Consider the following 20,266-nt stretch of genomic DNA (forward strand, 5'->3'; position numbering starts at 1 on the left):
TGAAACTGCATCGCCTTCGTTGATATGCAGATGATACGCGACCGTAAGTGTCTGCTACTGCTGGACTCTCTGCAAAGACATGAAGGATGTGGAGAAGTAAAGGGTCTATGAAGCTGATGGGATGGAATCTCAACAGGCATGAATCAGAAAGCCTGAAAAATAATGAATATGAAACGAGTTGAAAGCAAATTAAACAGTATCTCCACAGACCTGTCACTCGAGGGATTTAATGCGTACAGGTAAATACAGCACAGCGAAACAGAGCACATCGTCTTTCAATAAATCTCAAAAGACAACGGTAATTTTTGCATGTATACAATGCAGAGCATTGCATTGTGGGATTGTAGGACATGTCTATCTATTCTTTCATCCCACTGTTTGTTTTGTTTTTACGGCATTATATAATAATAGATAAATATTATATATATATATATATATATATGATTTCAGACACTGATCTTGTCTGTGTGACACTCACACCCAGAAATTAAGATGGCAACGAAACAAAACTGACTCATGGCTAACAGATCATTAATATTGTTATGTTTGTGTGATTCATGAGTATAGATGTGATGTGTCAAGGTGTTATTGTTCCTCCCAATATTTTTATTGATCTTGCCATTAAAGCTTCACATTGTGTTACTTGTAAGATTTAGAGTTGCCAGGTTTGAGTGAAAGTCTGGGACTCCACTTTGATCTGGTAATCCTCAGCTTCAGACTGAAGACACATTGTTGACCAGCTGGTCATGAATGTGAAGTATTTGTAGTTTAAACATTTCAAATGTCAAATCATTGAAAACATCTTCGGTGGACAGAACTAACACCAGCTGATATCATATTCACATTGCAGTGGTTAGGGCTCAGCTAATCTGCGATTCTCATTTTATTAATATGTTTTATCACTGTAAGTGAAAATTACTCCTGAAATGAATTAATGAAGAACTGAAGTAACAGTAACAGTTGAGCTTATCTAACAAGAAGGATGTGTAATGAATCCAAACATTTATCTATATTTACTGTTTAATGACATCCTTTCCTCTTTCCCAGAGTGGACCAAGAGCTGAAGTATTACTGCGTATGGGTCATTAGGAAAGGAACATTAAGGTAAATAAGCCACAGAAAATCCTGTCAGCTGACTGAGCCACAAAGACACACAGACAGGTGAGTTGCAGGCTCTCAGGTGAGCTCTGATGTCACAGTGAAAGATCTTTAAACAAGTTCAGGAGCTGAATGAAAAACAATACAAGACGTATTTGACATGATTTAAAGACGCCGTGTCACTGTCCTGAACCTGCAGCGCTGCGTTAAAGGAACAGCTGCAGGTGTCTCAGGTGAATCCCAGATGGTTCAAACAGTTGCACACTATCTACAGTTTATACTTTTATTTTCTTGTGACATTTTCTTGAAAATCTGTCACATGACAAATTTAAATAGACCTCAGTTTAGTCTCAGATTTATATTATTTTAAAATATCTGTTTAAAATCTGGTTTCAGAGAAGTTATATCAGCTAATACATATTCAATAAAGTAAACCGTTTGCAGTCAGTCTGTGTGTGTGTGTGTGTGTGTGTGTGTGTGTGTGTGTGAGCAAACCAACGCCTTTGGTGTGATGTGTGTAAGTCGAGTAAATATTGTTATAAAATCCTGGTAATACATGAATGTTTGTGATTTACTTTCCCGACTCAGCTGGACGCAGTAAAACACAGAATGTAAAACAACGCTGAATATGTTGAGTCTCGCTTTCATTTAGAAAATTCAGCACAAATGGCATTACTGAAGAGCAAAGCATTTCAGGCGTGTGTTGTAGTAAAAGAAAAAAAAGCCTGACTCACAGTGAGGGAAAATCAGGAGATAATGAAGAGAAAACTGAAAAAAGCAGAATCTGCATGTGTCTCACACAGAGTAATTCTCACGATTAAAAACTAATTACCAGAGACTGATCTGAACAGGGTGAAGTAAAGAATGAAAGTGAGAATGATATGTGCTGCTCAAAGCTAATGAGCAACTCACCCATGGGTCATGGACATTGGGAATATTATTTCCGTGTGCAAGAAGCAGGCCTCAGATTCCACATGGTCACATAATGGAGGGGGATTAACGAAGAATACCTCCTGTCATCTGTGGACAGGATGATGAGCTGAGAGCGGATTGAAGGAGAGAGAGAGTGATAAAAAGAGGAGGGAGAAAGAGACAGAACTAGGCCAATTGTTTTGATGTGTTTAACTCTTTCTGGCTTTGTGTGTGCGTTCGCGTGCGCATCATCTGTGTGTTAATGTAAACACGGCTGCATGTCTGAACTCCAATCATCGTCCTCTGGACCAACACTCCACACACACGCCGCGATCTCACCGCAACTCAGTCTCATCATCACCTGTAGTCAGTGAGTTTGGCGAAGTAGAATAAACAGAGAGATTCTGGTACATTTGTTTTTGTTTCTGTAACTACCGATTATTGTCATTAATCTGTCACTTTTTTTTTTTTTTTTTTTTATTGTATTTGATCTTTTTTTTATAATAATAGTGATCAGGAATCACAGTTCCCCAAAATTGTTTGTCCAGTCCAAAACCTGATAATATTGAATGAAGTGTCATATAAAACAGAGGAGAGCTGAACAGCTGATCCTCTGAGAGGCTCACAGCGGCGCATATTTGGCAGTTTTTGCTAAATAATTGACTTTAATGATTAATTGCTTATAAACGTTGTTGACAGTTTTATTTTCAGTTGATTGGCCATTCAATTACTGGGCAAATGGTTTCAGTACATGCCGATATAAAAAGAATGACACAAAGAGAGTAATCATCACACACAGTAAAGATTGAGTTTATCCAGCAGTGAAGTCGGAGGCTGTCAGGCTGCGCTCCAGCTGTTCTGGTGAAGCACTCAGATCCTGTACTGGAGCAAGTGCCAGTGAAACAATGTAAAATACTCCATTACAAGTAAAAGCCCTGGGCTGTTGTTATAACTGCTCGAGGTGGAGCTGGTTTTAAACAGTCAGGTAGTTTAGTCAAAGGCTCACAAGATAAATCTGAGACAATGAAATTAATTTAAATTTTTGCCTTTGTTTTTTAAAAGATCTGAGAAATTTGATGGGAAAATAAAATCATATACATATACGTATATATATTTGTTATGAATTCGACTTTTTAATTTTATTTATTTTTAAATTTACTCTATATATGTTTATGTAAAATCTTAATCTGAAAAAAAACTAGTAACTATAACTGGGACATAAATATAATAAAGTAAAAAGTACATTACTTAGGAGAGGTATGAAGTAGAATGAAAGTAGAAAGTAAATTAAGTAAGTATCACAAAGCTGTACTTCACTACAGTACTTGAGTAAATGTACTTAGTTACTTTCCACCACTGATACAAATACAGACCAATTATCCCTAAAACAACAATCCCAAATTTCCAACCTTTAACAGAGTATTCATCCCATCTACTGAAGATTATAGGAGTCTTTGTTGGGTAACAGGGAAGGCACTAAAACCTGGGAATCATTATCCTGGGAAAAAACATTGCAACATAAAGCACTTTAAAAAAGAGGATGTGCTGTTAATACCCTCGGCTTCCATGTACATTTGATATGCATGCGGGGATTGTGGCATGTGGCATTTTCAGTAAAACATCTGCATTTAATCCCCTTTTGTGCCTGATGAGAATTCAAATATGGACACGTGACAGAATGCTTATTTTCTATTTTTAATTTTCTTACTTTCATTTTGATTCCTGCTGTGTTGTGTTTTTATTGATGGAGATGTCAGTAATGACAGCTGGGCTTGCACAGTCAATCCAGATGTGAGTTTAAGAACGTGGTTGAACAGTGAGCTCGCTGCGGTGTGCATAAACTGCATTTGAGCAAGACCAAAAAATTGAATTTCTATGGTAATAAATTGGAAATAACTAATGGGAGTAACACAGAGTCCTGACATAGTGGGTGATTAGTTGTTAGTTGGGCTGTGTTTATACAGGTGATAGCTCTTATGAAGAAATGAAATGGTTTTGGTCTTAATGAGTCACTTAGTTTTTGGCAGGAAACACGATTGTAATGATGGAAGCATTTCTTGACCTTGAGACTGTTCAACAATCCCTACTTAGCTTTCTTTTGGTGTAACTTGGTATCATGTGCCTGTGACTGGGGAGATGTGTGTAATGTGCTGTCCGTTAGGAGACTGATTCTCCAACCGGAGAATGAGACGAGTGTGTGGCCAGAGATGGTCGGAGGACGCGGGAGGGGCGATCATTAGAAAAGGAGAAAAATCTCTATTCTGTTTTCCGGTCAATACAAAGTGCATTATCTCATCTGAGGTTCCCTCTCCTCCGCCCCCGCTGTGCCCTCGTCCCTCCACGGTGACCAAACATCCGCTGTCACCTGTCAATCAAGCCCTGAGAGACGGTGACCTTGCTCGGCATTGTTAGAAACGATTTGAATCGACCTTGCATTTTCAAGTTGCTTCCACTGCTGGTTTCCCTGGCAATCGGCTTGTAAAAGACGCGCCATGCCAAATAAAACGGGATTGATCGGCTCTCACATGGTGAAGTGAATTATTGAGTCTGAGGCCAGAGCTGTTTCTGCTGTTTTTATATTCAGTTGTACTAAAGACTCAAGGTGCAAAATGTTGAGCCTTGATTTATGAAGTAAAAGTCTGAGACCGCCCTCAAGCCCGCAGGTCGTATATTTTGTTGCTAGGCGACATCTAGTGGTCGTAGTAATTGCGACAGGAGTAACGGTGAAAGTGTCGGTGATGCAGGATAAAGAGAGGTCCACGTCAGGAGGAGGAGGTGGATGGATGAATGTGACACAGGAGAGTGGCGTTCGATTCCCATGTGAACCAGCCGTTTATCTCGTAACCCTGACAACAAAGATAATGTAATGTTGAGGAAGTACCTTTTTTAACCCAAATCACATTATTGTAGTAACCATGGAGACGAAGGTAGGTACACCGCTGTCGGTACAGCCCGCGTGTTTATTATTGTGACCGAGGTCTGGAAGGCCTGCCGCCACGGGGGCGCTATTTCAGGGGACGCTCGTATGGCTCCAATCAGAGGGTTGAAAACAAACGACCTGTGGTTGTTCAGGGCGGAGGAGGAGGTGACACTTTCACATAGATTAAATATAAGCGGAGCAGAGTAAGCTGATTTCATTTTATAGAAATAAATGTAAAGGTTGGAGCCTCTCGTTCTGTTCCTCCAAACACACAGTTTGTCTCCAGTCTGTCGTTGTTTGTCTTTGTATAAACCTTGTGTTTGTTGCAACTCAACAAGATCAGAAATGCTTGACTGCAGGGCATCTTCGTTTAGCAGCACCCACTATTTTGTAGGAAACTATGTCAGCATGATTTGTGCTCTCTACTGATACTGTGGAAGTTTGTTTTGTACCAAATTATTGGAGCAAATCTCTGATGTCAGCCCTTGAAGTTGTATCTAAATGGAAGTAGAACAAATGAGGGAAGTGCGTGTGCACACTCAGAGCACATGTGTGTCTGTTGTTTTGGGCATTTTGCAGGTGGGGGGCGGGGGTGGGGGGTGCTGAGGGAGAGCGGGTGATACGACTGTGTGCGTGCATGTGTGTGTGTATGTGTGTTGGCAGGGTGAGCTGTCTAACTCAATCTGTCCAAGCTCATGTTTCTGTCAGGGTTAGCGTAAGCCAGCAGTCAGCCATGTCAGACACTAAATGCCAGTTTTGGGGAACAAAGTCTTTTTTTCTTCTTCTTCTTCTATTTCATATGTGGAGCTCAAGGAAACAGATCAGAGGGAGACTGTGGAGGTTACTACTGTCTGAGCGGATGTCAGGGGGGAGACGAAGAAGAACACTGACTGGAGACAAACAATTAGAGCAGGGAAGACTACAGAACATGCTGATGTGTGTGTGTGTGTGTGTGTGTGTCTGACAGGAAGGTAGCACATGGGTGATGCTGTTTCTTTCGAGGAGACAGAGAACTGTCACAATCTGCACCTTAAGCACCCCCCCCCCCCCCCCCCCGGCTCTGTCTCTCTCTCTGTCAAAATGATTGAGGTCTTTTTTTTTTTTTTGAGGGACGTTGCTGTAAAATAAGAAAACTGAAGCCTCTGAAGTGGCTGTTACCCGCCTCTCCCACATTCCCCCCCGTACCCCCACCAAGCTCATTCTCACACATCACAGCCTCTATACCTCCCTCCCTCCTGTCTCCCTCGCTCTTTTTTGCCCCCCCCTCCTCTTCTTCTCTCTCTCTCTCATGAATGTCACCTCTACTGATGGTGGCTGCTGGAATTCACGCACACATACTCTCACAACCACTCGCTGACTTTGGATGGGAGGAGGAGGAGTAGGAGGAGGAGGAGGGGGAGGAGGTGGAGGGAGATGGGGAGGGGGAGGAGGGGGTTCGGTGAGGACTGTGGGAAAGGAGCGTGCCATCGGAGGCAGAAGAGGAATCTCCTTCTGTCTGTGTCCATGTCTCCGCTCCGTTCCCGGCTTCCTTCCGACAAAGACCGTCAACGTCCCGCCTGCTGTTCTACCTCTGGATTTAAGTCGGCTGGATTACCGCCTAGACTCTCAGCTCATTATTCCATGCTGCCACATTTAAATGGGAGGCAAAGTTGGACCTCTGTGGACTGCACAAATGGTGACAAACAGTTTGATTTCTTTTGCGCTTTTAAGAGCTTCTTAGCATTCAAAATGATTTCACTTTTCTTCAGTAAAAGTGTTTTTATATGTAAAGTCATCTGAGCACCTCCTCTTTGGTGCTGTCTATTTAAAGTAGGTTAGTCGTTTTACAATATAATATTTTCAACTTGGCTGTTGAGGCGCATTTTGATGTGAAAGATGAGTGGGGAAGAGGGGTAGAAATCTCTCCATCCTCCCCTTGTTAAAAGTCAGTCCTTCTTCACTGGTTTTTCTGTCAAACTGAAGATGTGACTGTGGCACTTTTTCCGTGCGCTCCGTTAGTGTCAGATTTTTATTTTTGGGCAGAGTGGAGGCTTTACATTGGACTGCAGGTGAACTTGCATCTCCTCCATTTCTCCCCTCTCCCAAGGAACCCTCCAACTAAACTCTTCCCTGTTCGCCCACTTTAGACGGCCTGTCTCCCCCGTGGGGGTTTCTCTAAAACACCCGTCCTACTCTAGTTTTTTGAGGAAAGCAAAAGCCAAACCAGTAAAGGGGGTACTGGGAAGGAAGGCACCCCCCTCCCAAAGGTGAGAGGGGGGGAAGATGGCAGCTCTCGCCAGCTCTCTCATCAGACAGAAACGGGCGGTCAAGGACGACCAAGCCAACCGACCGGTAACCAACAAGCGCAAGCCCTGCCCTAAGAGCAACAAGTCCTTGTGCCAGAAACAGATCCTGGTCCTGATCTCCAAAGTACGACTATGCGGGGGTCGAAAAGGTCGAAACGACAAAAGACCGGGTGAGTCGCTGCTATTGTTTTCATCTTTCTCCGCTTGTTCGTGCTCATGTGTTGGAAATGAAAGCTGAACAAAAGTATGTGACATTTTCAGTAAGTGACTGAAAACCAATGAGTGTTTTCTGTTTGTTTTGTTTTTTAATTAAAAAAATACATTTGTTATAAAATTCAGTAATTCACTGTGTCGTCATCAAGTCAAGATTTCAAATTTAATGCATTTTATTTCAGTTTCTATTTTTCCATTTAAATCAAATTGAATTTGGTTTATTTAGTCGATCAACAGCTTTAGAAATGATTCACTTCCATCAGTAGGAAGGAACCGCACAGCATCACAGCTGGTTTTTAAGCACACATTTGATATCTGTTGCTGTCATAAATCATTAAACCTGATACTTTCACCTTAGCAGTTGTGTTCGGGGCAGCCACCTCTTGCAGCTTCACCTGATACGCTGACCGATAGTACCTGCTGTACTCAGCTTCGTAAAGTGAAAATAAAACAAGTTGTTGAATAAATGCAAAACTGATGAAATGATTTTAGATACAACTGATGGAGCTTTTGTGTTTCTAAACATATAATTATGCAGAGATCTGCAGCAACAATAAACTGTGTAATTAGCTGAGCTCTCTCCACTTTGATGCACATATTCACACAAAATCAACTGCACACTTTTGTCCCATGTAGCAGGATTTGGAATTTCCAGCACACCAGACTTTTCTCATGCATGGAGGGAAATGGTTAGTTAACAAACTTCAAATGTAAAAACTAAAAATCATTTATATGCAGATGTAGAGATTTATCAATTGAATTCATAGAGAAACCAGTGAGTGACACACATTCACAATAAGTGGAAGATTCACTGGTTGAAACTGGTTGGGATTTTGATTTGTAATGGAGATATAGTTTTACATATAATTCAGTGCATGTCGTCTGGACGGACCCACACTCGTGGGTATTACTCTGTCCTTTTTGTTACAATATGTAAAATTTATGACTAAAATAACAACGTTTTTGAACCAATTTAAAAAGTGGAGGGAAATCTTACATGAACACCTGCACCACGAATCATATGTGGGTAAAACCTGTCCTGTGCTGGGTAAGTGTGGCAGGTTCTCTGATGTACGTTCTCTCTGAATGGAGAAGTACGTCATGTGTTGCCCACACTCTGTCTTATCAAAACTTGTCAATGGAAAAGAAAAATGTGCCACAACAAGAATAGCACAACAGACAACCTCCTTGATGTTGTGGTCGCAGGTGCAGTGTGTGTTGTTGTTAAACTGGTTATATACTATTGTTCAGAAATTATACAATGTCTTCCCACGTTTAACATTTAATGGAAAGTAATTTTTTGTTGAACTTCTTGATATTTAAACTCCTGTGGGGTTTTTTTTCTAAATGAACTGTTGCACTAACTCAGGAGACAGAACAACGTTACCTCTCCATTTATTTGTGCAGTATCCTCTCCTCCTTTGGTGTGATTGATACACTTTTAAATTATTAAAGTCATGACTGAGAAATATTTTTCTTTATTCGTGCACAATTTGTAAGTGTAGTATGCTTAAGTTAAATTATGCATATTACAGAAATGCCAGTGAACAAACATCCTTCATAAAGAGGCGACACACTTTCATGGCTGATTGAGGAGGAAACAGTGAATTTAGAGTGTTTTTCCCCCCTGCAGCGAAAGACTGCATCTGAGCAGATTGAACGTGAGGATGATGAGCGATGAGCACAGCTTTGTGCCTGATGAGGACTTTCATTTCATTCTGCACCACCCTCTTCACGTCTGCTTTGCTTTAAACAGCATTGTGATGCAAAAACTTTGAAGTGCACCTTGTGGCTAAAAGACTGATGTGCTGCAGAGATGATACCGTACAGTATTTACAGTGGAAATTGAAGAAAGCGTAACATATGAAAGCCTGATGACCTGAATTTGTTCTGGCAGGGACTGTGGAAGTCCTGACAGCTTGTTGGGTGATATTTTTAGGTAAAAGAAAATATCTTCATATAAAGAGTTATTTGTACTGGTTCAATACATTAAAAGGAAAGTAGCTTCATGCCAATCATCCAATTCAGTGGTTCAGAAACCTCCTCCTCTGTGTTGCTAACAGACTTACAAAATGTGACATAATGAAATAACATACTGTGTCATTACAGCTTTATTTCCTGGAAAAATGTGTGGAGCCATTAATTTGCATCTGTTCTGTATCGTCTGGACGGTTCCTGTGTTTCATGAAAGTTAATTCTATTTTCACATTAAAGAGAGCACAGGAGATCACAGGAGATCACAGGAGATCGACTCCTTTCACGCTGCCAGGAGACGAGTTTGCCTTTCTGTTCCGACTGACACAGTTAGCCATGCTAACAAGCTGCTAGCCACCGTGTCGGTAAATGTCACTTTTAAAAGTTATTTCACGGCTGTACTTTGAGCGAAGCGCACAATCGGTGGGCCTGTACGGCAGCTAGCAGCTAGTTAGCATGGCTAGCATTGTTAGCATAGCTGTGCCGTAATGTGTGTAGCCCACAGACCGCAGCCCATAAAAATAAGGCGCAGCCGCAGTGTTTCTGGTTTACCAGCAGGTGAGCCGGCGAACGTTAGCGAGGTCACCCGTGTGTCACGTTTACATCACTGCTGATCAGAGCTGGAGCGGATGAATACCTGTGACCACTGCAGAGTCATTTGACCTGGGACTGAATGATGATTGTATCTGTTCACACTGAGGACAGAAGCCAGAGTGTTTGTGGTTTTTTGTCCAGTGTGAAAGGGGCTTAAGTTATTTACATAATTATACCAGATGTTGTTCTGGTGTTGCACTGGCAGAGGGGTTGATTATGGACTTGAATGCAAAGGCTCCACGCTCACACACAGCGAGTTATTATCATCATGATTTCATGAGAACGTTATCAGTGACTTGGCTTGTCCCGAGAAATCCTATTTGCCGTCTGAGCTGTAAGGCTCTGTGTGACATTACAATTAAACATGTTAATTAACAACATATCATTATGTTAATAGAAAATCTGGCCATAATCTGGTCGGCGTTATTTTTCCTTCAAAACATATTTGCTGTGGCAAATCAGTTATATATAAATGTAATTTCTATGAGACTGGGCAGAAATAAACGATTCATTTTAAACACCAGCTCACTCACAGATCACAAATCTGCTTATTCACTCTCAGCAGTTCGTCCACAAGGAGAAGTGATTCACTGTCAGCCCTGTTCTACATAAGAAAACTCTCTAGACCCACGAGACCTGTTAATGTTGCCACCTACAGGCAAGTAAACTAACACCGGCTGCAGTTTAAACAGAAAACGTGTCAGAGAAATCTATTCATTTAACATACTGTGAACAGCATGTCTGAAACACTTTGGGATTTTGAGCAGATATATATTAAATACTTTATAAACGTTCGTTGGGTTTGAAGAATGCTTCGAGATTAGACATTAGCATTCAGTCACATCTTTTGTAACGTGCACATCGTAGTTTGTCATTTGCACAAGTTAATACCTTTTAACTGGGAAATACATTCTGTGGTAGATCTGTGGTTTCACAGAGGAGGAGAGTTTCAGTCTTACTAGCATCACAGCAGCACACACAAACTATATTTACTCCTGCCATGAAGCAACAGCTACTGAAATGTTAGCCATGGACATGAACCCTGCTGCATTTACATGTGGCCCAGGACCAACCACAGCATCTGCCTGGTTTTACCTGCCTCGCTCCCTCCATCACGCTGCTGTCTGAGCGCTGCACAGTCCCTTCCCTCACACGAAGCCTCTTCCACAGCAGACCTGACCGATGATGAAAAAAAAAGACTCTCCCACTGTCAGTGATCTGCACTGCTGCCCTCTTTTCCAATCAATTCAGCTCATTAATGTATAGCGATTAATCAATAATCACCCTCTCAGTTTGTTCAAGGTGGAATCTGACTTGAAAAGGGAGAGATATCGAACTGCCTGCCCCTGTGATTCACCTTTAGTATCCTTCTCCAAGTTAGAGCACACACAACATGTGTGTGCATGGAACTGAAGAAACACAAAAATATATATTTATCATTGTAAAAATAATATAATATATAAATTAAAAACAGTAACACTATTACCTGAGTCATTAGAAACTAAGGCATGCAAACACAGTGCAGACATAGTAGCACTGAGTGGGCTGTTTGGCATGGAGGTGCTCTGTAGTATGTTGTGGGAGTAAGGCACCGAGGGGCCAGTCGACAGTCGGAGCACAAATGTGGGCCCCGGCTGGCGGCAGCAGACCGGGTTACAAGGAGAGATCCAGCAGAGGATAGCATTAAGCTGACCCCAAGAGATCAGGGCCACAAACTCGCTTACTCAACAACACCTGATCAGACAATGCAGTGTTAGGTAGCTTCTCATCAGAACTTTACTGACTGTGACAGGGGTCAGAGAGAGAGACAGAGAGAACGAGAGGGAGGGAGGGGCAGTCTGCAGAGGTAAACACAGGCCTACAGAGAACAGTAAAGATATTACTGATGTCAGAGGAAATTGTATCAAAAGGTGGAGGCGGATGGCAACCATGGGGGTGGACACAGATAAAGAGGTAATCAAAAATACAGGAAGAGAAGTAGGGAGAGATACCAGTGGAGATTAAAGAGAAGGTGGGTGGGACTGAAAAGAGCTGTGAATCAGCCTGTCATGGAGGCAGCATGTGGAGAGGAAGATGATGGGGAATCATGGGGCTGGATGTGAAGTGTCACTGTAAAACAGCTTCCTTCAGACATCAAGTTCTTCTCTTGTTTAATAATCTGCCCAGAAAGTAGGTTGGAGGCTGAGAATGTTTCCTCTATTTAAAAAGCGATGTTTTGGTTAATGTTGAGTGAGTGGGTCCAGTCACTGACTGCTGTGCTGCGTGCAGAAGCTTGAATAAACAACCCTGGATATGATGTTCATCTGCTATGAATCTGTTGCTAGATTCAGTTTTCAGCATGCTTTTTCAAGAAAATGAATTGTAATGTTCTCGGAGGGGTGAGGGAAGGTGAAGGACTTTGACACCTGAGACTTGGGTCGGCTTCCTGCTGGAAGAAATGGGAACAAACAACTTCCTGCTGCAGTTGGAACAGTTCTGGTTGCTTCACATTAGGAGATTTCTATGTTTGTGTGCTGATGACTGGTTTGATGTGGGCAGGGCTCAGCTGACAGAAGGTGATGTCACATATTTCAATTCACCAATCACGATTCACCAAATTTCTCTATTATTTTGGGGTTGCCCGTCTGTTTCTCATGAACGTGATATCTCCATATCCCCATAACTTCAAACTCGGCACAAATGTCGACTTGGACTCGAGGATGAACTGATTAGAATTTGGTGTTCAAAGGTCAAAGTTCAACGTGAATGTGGCATCATAATACATAAGATAACACACTTAAAGTTGGTTATTCTAAAGTTTCGGAGTGTTCACTAGAAATCACTTTAAATTCAGCACAGTCTCAAACTGCAGATAAAACAGGATGTTATCCATGTTCACAGTTCCCTCAGAAAACCGTGATAATCACAGTAATGACAGCAACAGATGCTGCTGGTAGTTGTATGTTTCCAAGGTATATGGTAAAACCAGCACATCTCTATTCTAAACTTACTTGTTGTTGCAGAAGTTGTAAGTAACCATAACTTCCGGGGTTGGAATAAATGACATGAGCAATTCACTTGAACACCCCCGCCGTAATAAAGTATAACCGACTAACTGTGTGAGTATGTTAGGAAACACTGTATCCCAGCTGCCTCGTAAGTTAAAATCTCTCTACGAAATGAGTGAAAGTGCAAAAGAACTTAAAGATGACATCAAATTTCTTGTACATATGAGATCTTTTTAAAAAGAAAAACAGGGTTTTGTAGAAAACATCTTTAAATTTTTATCAAAGCAAAATATTGAGAAAGTATCTTTTTGGCATCAGTGCCAAAACTAGGTTATTGAAAAATGTTCAAATGAAATCCAGCCTTAATCAAATGTGAGGGCTCTCCAAACAGCAGCTTCCTGTTTGTCTTCATCTCCACAAGACAAACAAAAGATTAGTGCTTGATTGCTGTTGGGGTCATTCCACCAATGTCTGGGGATTTTCAGCCTTGAACGACCCTTGTTTCATCAGTCAGATCTAAAATATCTGGTACCACATGGTGTCGATGCAGCTGTTCGCGCGTAGAAGTAGGTGATCTAGTTCATTGCTTAAACTCTGTCCAAGATGTGCCCATCAGATTAAACCACAATGAAACAACAAAGTTTTGCCTCTAATCTTTTAGGGTTCCTTATATAAAGCAAAAATCTATCAAAGATTAAAGGATGTACTTATGTACTTATTTTAATTTTGAAGGTTTATATAACTTTATGTTATTGGTTGGACTCTGGACAGGAGGGGGTCAGGGGGATCCATTTTCTTTTTCTGTATTATTGCGGTTAGAGTTTAAAATTGGCTTTTGAGAATACATCCAGCTGTAGAGAGGCTGTTGACAATCGCCTTAAGTCTCATTCCCAGTGAGGCAGCGGAGGTTTGTGTGTACAAAGAACATCCTTTCTGAGGATTCCACCTTAACCTCCCACACATACCTGCTAAATTGAATCTGTGGGTGCTTTGATTAAAGCTGACAAGGACAGATTGAATTTACCTCTAACAAGAGAAAGACAGTGAGGATGGAGGACACCTAGAGAGGTAATGATGAGGAGACAGAGTGTGAGAGGAAGAGGGCGTGAATGGGAGATGTACTGGAAGAGAAGCAGGAGGTTCTCTGAAACCAAAAAGACGTGTCTGTGTGAACATGTACACACAGTGTGCACTCACTATGAAAATTATTACATTTCACTGAAATACCAGATTAAAATCTCAGACAACGAGTAAAAATTTTCTTTTACATTTACCTGTGATGACTTTTAGACATGAGTATCAGAGACTCACCCGCAGCAGGAGGTCGACATCCTGCGGCACACTGGCAGCTGCTGGTCCCGCGCTCTCTGGGGGGACGTACAAAAAAAATTAAAAAAAATCATCCAGCTGCTCGATTCATTTCTGAATCAGAGAACAGAAAGTGACGGTGACTAATCTGGAGGAGAACAGACAGTCTGAATCTGAGCAACCTTTTCATCAAGAGACATTAAAGTAAAGTGTTTGGTCACGCTGCCCCACTGCTGCATGGGAAAAGAAATAACTCGCTACTAGAAATGTTTGGTGATTTTGAAAATACCAACGCTACTTACTGAGAAATGTAATGATATAATTCAAGGTTCTACAAATGATCATCACTGCCACTAGATGTCGCACTACACCACCAGCATCTCAGACCAAAGCAAACGCTTCGCCGTTATCCTTATTGTGGTCGCACACAAATTTCTTAAAGTTATTTTTTGGTCTTTTATAGATGCAGTGAGAGAGAGAGAGGAAAATTGGGGAGAGAGAGAAAGGCGGGAGATGACGTGCAGCAAAGGGCCACGGGTCGCCTCGAACCCGGGCCGCTGCGGTTAGGACTAAGGCCAGGAAGACGCTGGATGCGTCGTGTGTGCGTCACAGCTGCAGAACATCTCAGTTTTCATTTCAGCGCACATGTTAACGGGTTAGAACGACACACTGGCTGCACTGCGTCATCTACAGACTCCGCCTCTTGCCTATTTTCCACACGTGACGCACGTGCGCCCACAGCAAAAAGACCTGTTGATGTCATAGTGACATCATAGCAGCAACATCACATAAAACAGACTCCTTCCACTATTGTTTCAATGTCTGAATATGATACAGACGTGAAAAAATATTTTTTAACCATTTTAGCAGCTGCTCTACCAGGTCAGCCGCCGAGGCGCCCTGGTTGCTAAAAACTTTAAAACTTAAAAAACGGCCGACTGGGATTTGAGCCAGTAGTCTCCATGGTCAGTCCACCTGAGGGTCTCACATGCACTAACATGCACATGCTACCAGACCAGCTTCCAAAACAACAACAGAGAAACTCAGATTACATCACTCACAGAGGGGGCGTGGCTTCGTTCTCTGCTCAGGCCGCCGTTACTCCACTATACTTTTACATAGTTTGCTGCTGTATCAGAGTTTAAAATCTCATTTACAGAACCTTTAACATACTCACCACATAATGTACAGGTTAATGGACAGGTGCACAACAATGCAGCAAAACACACATCACACGCTGTGAACCAGAATTTCACCTTTACACAGAGACAAACTTCACTACAGTGCTTATTCAAACTGCATCATCTCAAGCATTTTATTGTGTTTGATGAAACGTCCAGTTTGTGCTCTGCTCACTGTCATACATATTTGTATAAGAGTACTGTACATTCATTTGTTATTTTCCCACTTCTTTGTGTGAGTGTGTGTATCTGTGTCTGAGCGTCTCTATTCAAATACGAATATCGAAACTGTGTCAGCTGAACTTAATCTCAGACAGTGTTTGGCTGAAACCAACAATGGATTCCCTCCTCTAGTGCCAAGCTGTGTTAAGCGTCTCTACTCTTGGTTTTCTTCTTGTCCGTGTGTGTGGGAGAATCTGTGTGTGTGAGGACTATATCTAAGTTTCAGCAGGGAAAATCAATGCAGGTTTGAATTCTGAATCTTTCCTCGTCCGTCACTGTGCAGTTAAGCTTAGCTGTGTGTTTACTTGTGTGATCATCACACGATCTGACAGAGGTCGGACCCCTTTGGGAGTGCAGAGGAATGTTTGTGTTTGTTTGTTCTGCATATATTAAAGTGCCTATTTGTGTCCTTGCTGGAGGGTCCATGGGAAACGGGATAGTTGAGGTGTGTTGGGGAGCTGCAGGCACAGTGGTCTTGCTCTTGTGCTTCTGTTTTACTTGTTTAACGCGTCGGAAAACACAGTAAAGAACGTACGATTTCAACCTGAAGAATAAAATATGGCAGCACATACAGTAAATAACATGACTGTTGAAAGTGCGAGGCGAAAGGATGCAGTCGCACCACGTCATTGTGAATCTCCTTGGCTGAGCATGTCGTTAACTGTCGCTGATATGTTCCTGTCATAATGCTAATGAGGCACACGTGAATTTTGAATGTGTGTCAGGGAAGCGGCGTGAGTCCTATTTGCTTCTGCTCGTGTTTGACATGCTCCTGTCAGCACCATTAATAAGCAGCAACAACTCCGTCTCACTCATGTGAACGTCTGCCATTGTCACCGAAAGATGATTTATGGAGCCTTGAATGTAAATGAAGAGGCCATTGTTGGAGTTGTGGATTATGTGATACACCTCATTCATTCCTACTCCTTCTTTAACCTGGCTTATTGTCCAGCCATCCTTCTTCTTCCTCCTCTACAACATCCTTTTTCAACCTGTCTCCCCCTATCTCCTCTCCCTCACTCCCTCCCTTCCTCCTACGCTTGTCACACTCTGTATCTTAGTATCGCTCTTTTGCTCCATCATTGCCCTTTTCTTCTGCTCTTGCCATCCCTCTCCCTCTTTTATTTTTGGACAAACCAAGAGCATCCCTCTGTCTTGCCTCCATGTTGTTAACTAGCTTTCATGATTTCATTCCTCCCTTGCTCCTCTCCCCCTCTATCTTCCCACAAGATTGATAATTACTAGCAGCACTGTAGAGCTCATGGCCCAGTTTAGAAAAGGAAAAAAAAAAAAGGAACCATGTTCTCCTTTTATTAGAAGCAGAATCAAACACTACACAAGAGAAAGACTCCCACTTTCTTGTATGTATGCAGCGCACATGCAATATATGTGCTGCATACAGTACACTCAGGGTGAGAGGAGACGTATAGAGAGAGCAGCTGAAACTGATGGAGAGCACGGTGAGGAAGGACGGGAGAGTCAGGGAGTCCTGAAAATATAAGCCGAGGAAAACCCCTGTTGTTTAGTTTGGTCAGACAGGAGAAGAAGAAATGCCCTTGGCTGCTCAGTCATGCAGGCCCCCAGTAATTACCTCCAACATTATCAAGAGCAGCTCAGCTGGAGGCAGATCAGCGAGCGACATACTGAGCTCAAATCAAGCCAGATAAATACATTAGTGTAATGATAACCAACACCGAGCCATACACTACGCTGATTAGAGATAAACCTCAACCACTGCTGATTTTTCAGAGCAATTACATCGCAGAGAAGGGTTTAAGTGTCCTTGATGGCAGCCGTGATGCATACAGTGATTACCTTGGGTTCTTATGTGCACTGACCTCATTTATACAGACACATACATAATTGCTGTGTGAATGGTTTTACTGTAGGACTCGGCTCCAGTCTCCCCCAGGTGATTTTCAAAATGATTATCAGCGCCGAATGTAAATTGATGAGGGGCATCCCTGTGTAGACCGTGCAGCAGCTACTGCTGGGATTACAGACAAATCCAATTTAATAAACAAAATGCTCTTATGGCTATAATCTCTTATGTTTTTACAAAACTTATAACACTTATTTACTCATCTATGTCGCTCTCTGTCTGAACATTTTAATTAAATATTTCTCCCTGATGAAACAGATACACGGGAAAATGTCTGTCAGCCGATAAACTTTTCATGTGCTTCATATTGAATTTTATTATTGACATTTCCGTGAACGCACTTTTCAGCAATTTGCAATTTTCAGAGTCTGATAAAGAAAATGTGACTTTCAGTGCAGCACATATACATTATCTTTTACAGTCACGTCCCTGAAGGCTCTCTCTCTCTCTCTCTCTCTCTCTCTGCTCTCGCTCATGTGTAGAGAGGTCACTTGGAAAAAGGCCTGCTGATGAGTCAACATGTTGTCGGCTGTGCTGACAACACCTGTGTGCTGATGTACATAAACAGACAGGGAGCTCTCTTTGACCCACACTCCACTGACCTGGATCAGCGAATGTTTTCTGTCACTCAAGCCCACACGTGTCCCAGGAGTGGCGAATGTAGTCACACACCTCCCCTCTGCGGGAAATACCCAGGACAGTGGAGGCTGCAGCTCGTGTTTCTGGCATATTCAGTGAAAGTTCTGCAAAGCACATGAAGGCGTGCTCACCCTGAAAGATAATGTGCAGTCCCTGCTGTTCTTTTAACTACAGGACAGGAATGCACCTCACACTAAATGACAGGATACATATGGTCGGATTAATCATGATTATTAACAGTCTCAACTGGCGAGAGAGGAGTTGTGTGTGTAACGAAGTGCTGATCCACTTACTGTACGCTCATGGCTTATTACAGAAAACCTGGGAAATAAATAAATAACTAAATACTTTGTGCACAGAAAAAACATCCCACCCTCCACCCTGAGAACAAGTTACATACTCCACCACACTTTAATCGCCAACCTATTCCCTGTAACTCGATAACTGATTAATAATTTCAGTCATTTTTTAAGCATAAATACCAAAAGTTCTGTTTCCAGATCCTGATAAAGCAAGCAATTTGAATACGTCACACTGGACTCTGACAAATCCTAATGGACATTTTTCACTGTTTTCTGACATTTTATTGACCAAAGGTTAATCCATTAATCAAGACTTAACAACAATGATAAATAGTAGTAGCTCAATTTCACACTTTATGGGACTGTGTTACCAAAGATCAGATAAATGTAATTAAAGTGTCAAGTGGCTTTTAGCTGCCATCATGTGCAGTTGTCTGTTAGATGAAAATATCAACGGTCAAAATGTCCACTGGAAAATAATCCAAATAAATGAATAAATCCTTTAATATCATATTAAATAGTCGAATATTGTGACCTATGAAATATGTCGTCAGGACAACTTAATACAAACTTATATTATACAAAAGTTTGGTTTTGCCTTTGCTGTCATGTGACTAAGCGTGGCACGATGAGTGTTTGGTCATGTGATTAGACTCCACTCTGCGTATTAGCACGACTCCGACATGTCAGAACAGACATCCCTCAGACAGTTTTATAAAAAACCAAGTGATAGTGAACGTGCTGCAGCCAAGGCCAGCGAGACGACCAGGCGTCAAGCGCCTCAGGAAATGGAAGATGCAACAGCCACAAAACAATGTTTTAAACCAGAAGGGCAGGAAAAGTTCAAACGGTTAACACATGAAAATGTGGACGGACCAGACAAAATGTTCAGACCTATTTGTGAGAAGCCAGAACAAATGGCTTAAGCGTAGGTCAATCAACAGCACTGTGTCAACACAAACAAGGAAAGACACACTTATCTCACAGCTGAGTCTTTTTACCACATGGCAGAAAAACTATTACTATTAACTATTATTATTGAACTCTATCAAAAGCCAAGATTTTGAAAGTGACACAAGCTTTTACAGACACAATAAAGCAGGAAACTAAATGGAAATCGACCTGTATGTAGGGCGTTGTACTGCTATTTACAACATATGGAACTGTGAGGGAATTTTCTCTTGTGTACCTAATGAATGACTGACTCAGGGTGAAAGGTCAGTGTGAGGCCCTAGGTCTCTGTGCCCCAGCTACTGCACTAAACCTTATAGGCCTTGAGACGCTGAGGCGGCTCCTCCAGACGCAGCTGTGGTTTTCTGCTGATACTGCTGGTGCCAGGGCTGATAACAGAAGACCTTGGATGGTCAGTTCTAAGAATCAGCACTTGGGAGTATATAGTCTTGTTTCCTTGTTTATGGTTAATGAACCAATACTGTATTCACACATCCCCCTTCTCCCTTTTCTTCTAGATATTTGACCAATTATGGAGTGTAAGCTTTCTATGGTAATCTCTCTAAGTGTATAAAGACTATCCTCAGGGGTTCCTGCTTCAGATTTGAGGTGACATCATGCACAGGAGACTGTATTGATGAATCTTCTTTTCTCCTTGATCAAGCATCAATAAACATCCTGAGCATAAGATCCTGGATTTCAGCGCTCTTTCTTCACCGCTGATGATAAAAATTTTTCCCTAACAGGAAGTGTGGAATATTACCGGCGTGTGACTGTGACTGATATATTATTATGTGT

The 20,266-nt window shown here is 41.9% G+C and overlaps 1 protein-coding gene across 1 annotated transcript in view; it reads left to right on the forward strand.

The window, feature by feature from the left end:
- Window positions 1-6,385: 6,385 nt before the first annotated feature.
- fgf11b (fibroblast growth factor 11b) overlaps window positions 6,386-20,266 on the forward strand; it is a 39,996-nt gene continuing 26,115 nt past the window's right edge. Inside the window, exon 1 of the mRNA XM_056398411.1 lies at window positions 6,386-7,385. Within this exon, the coding sequence (XP_056254386.1) occupies window positions 7,193-7,385 (193 nt within the window). The 5' untranslated portion in view covers window positions 6,386-7,192. The remainder of the gene's footprint in view (window positions 7,386-20,266) is intronic.

This window comes from Seriola aureovittata, chromosome 15 (genome assembly GCF_021018895.1).
Source record: "Seriola aureovittata isolate HTS-2021-v1 ecotype China chromosome 15, ASM2101889v1, whole genome shotgun sequence".
Taxonomy (NCBI): Eukaryota; Metazoa; Chordata; class Actinopteri; order Carangiformes; family Carangidae; genus Seriola; species Seriola aureovittata.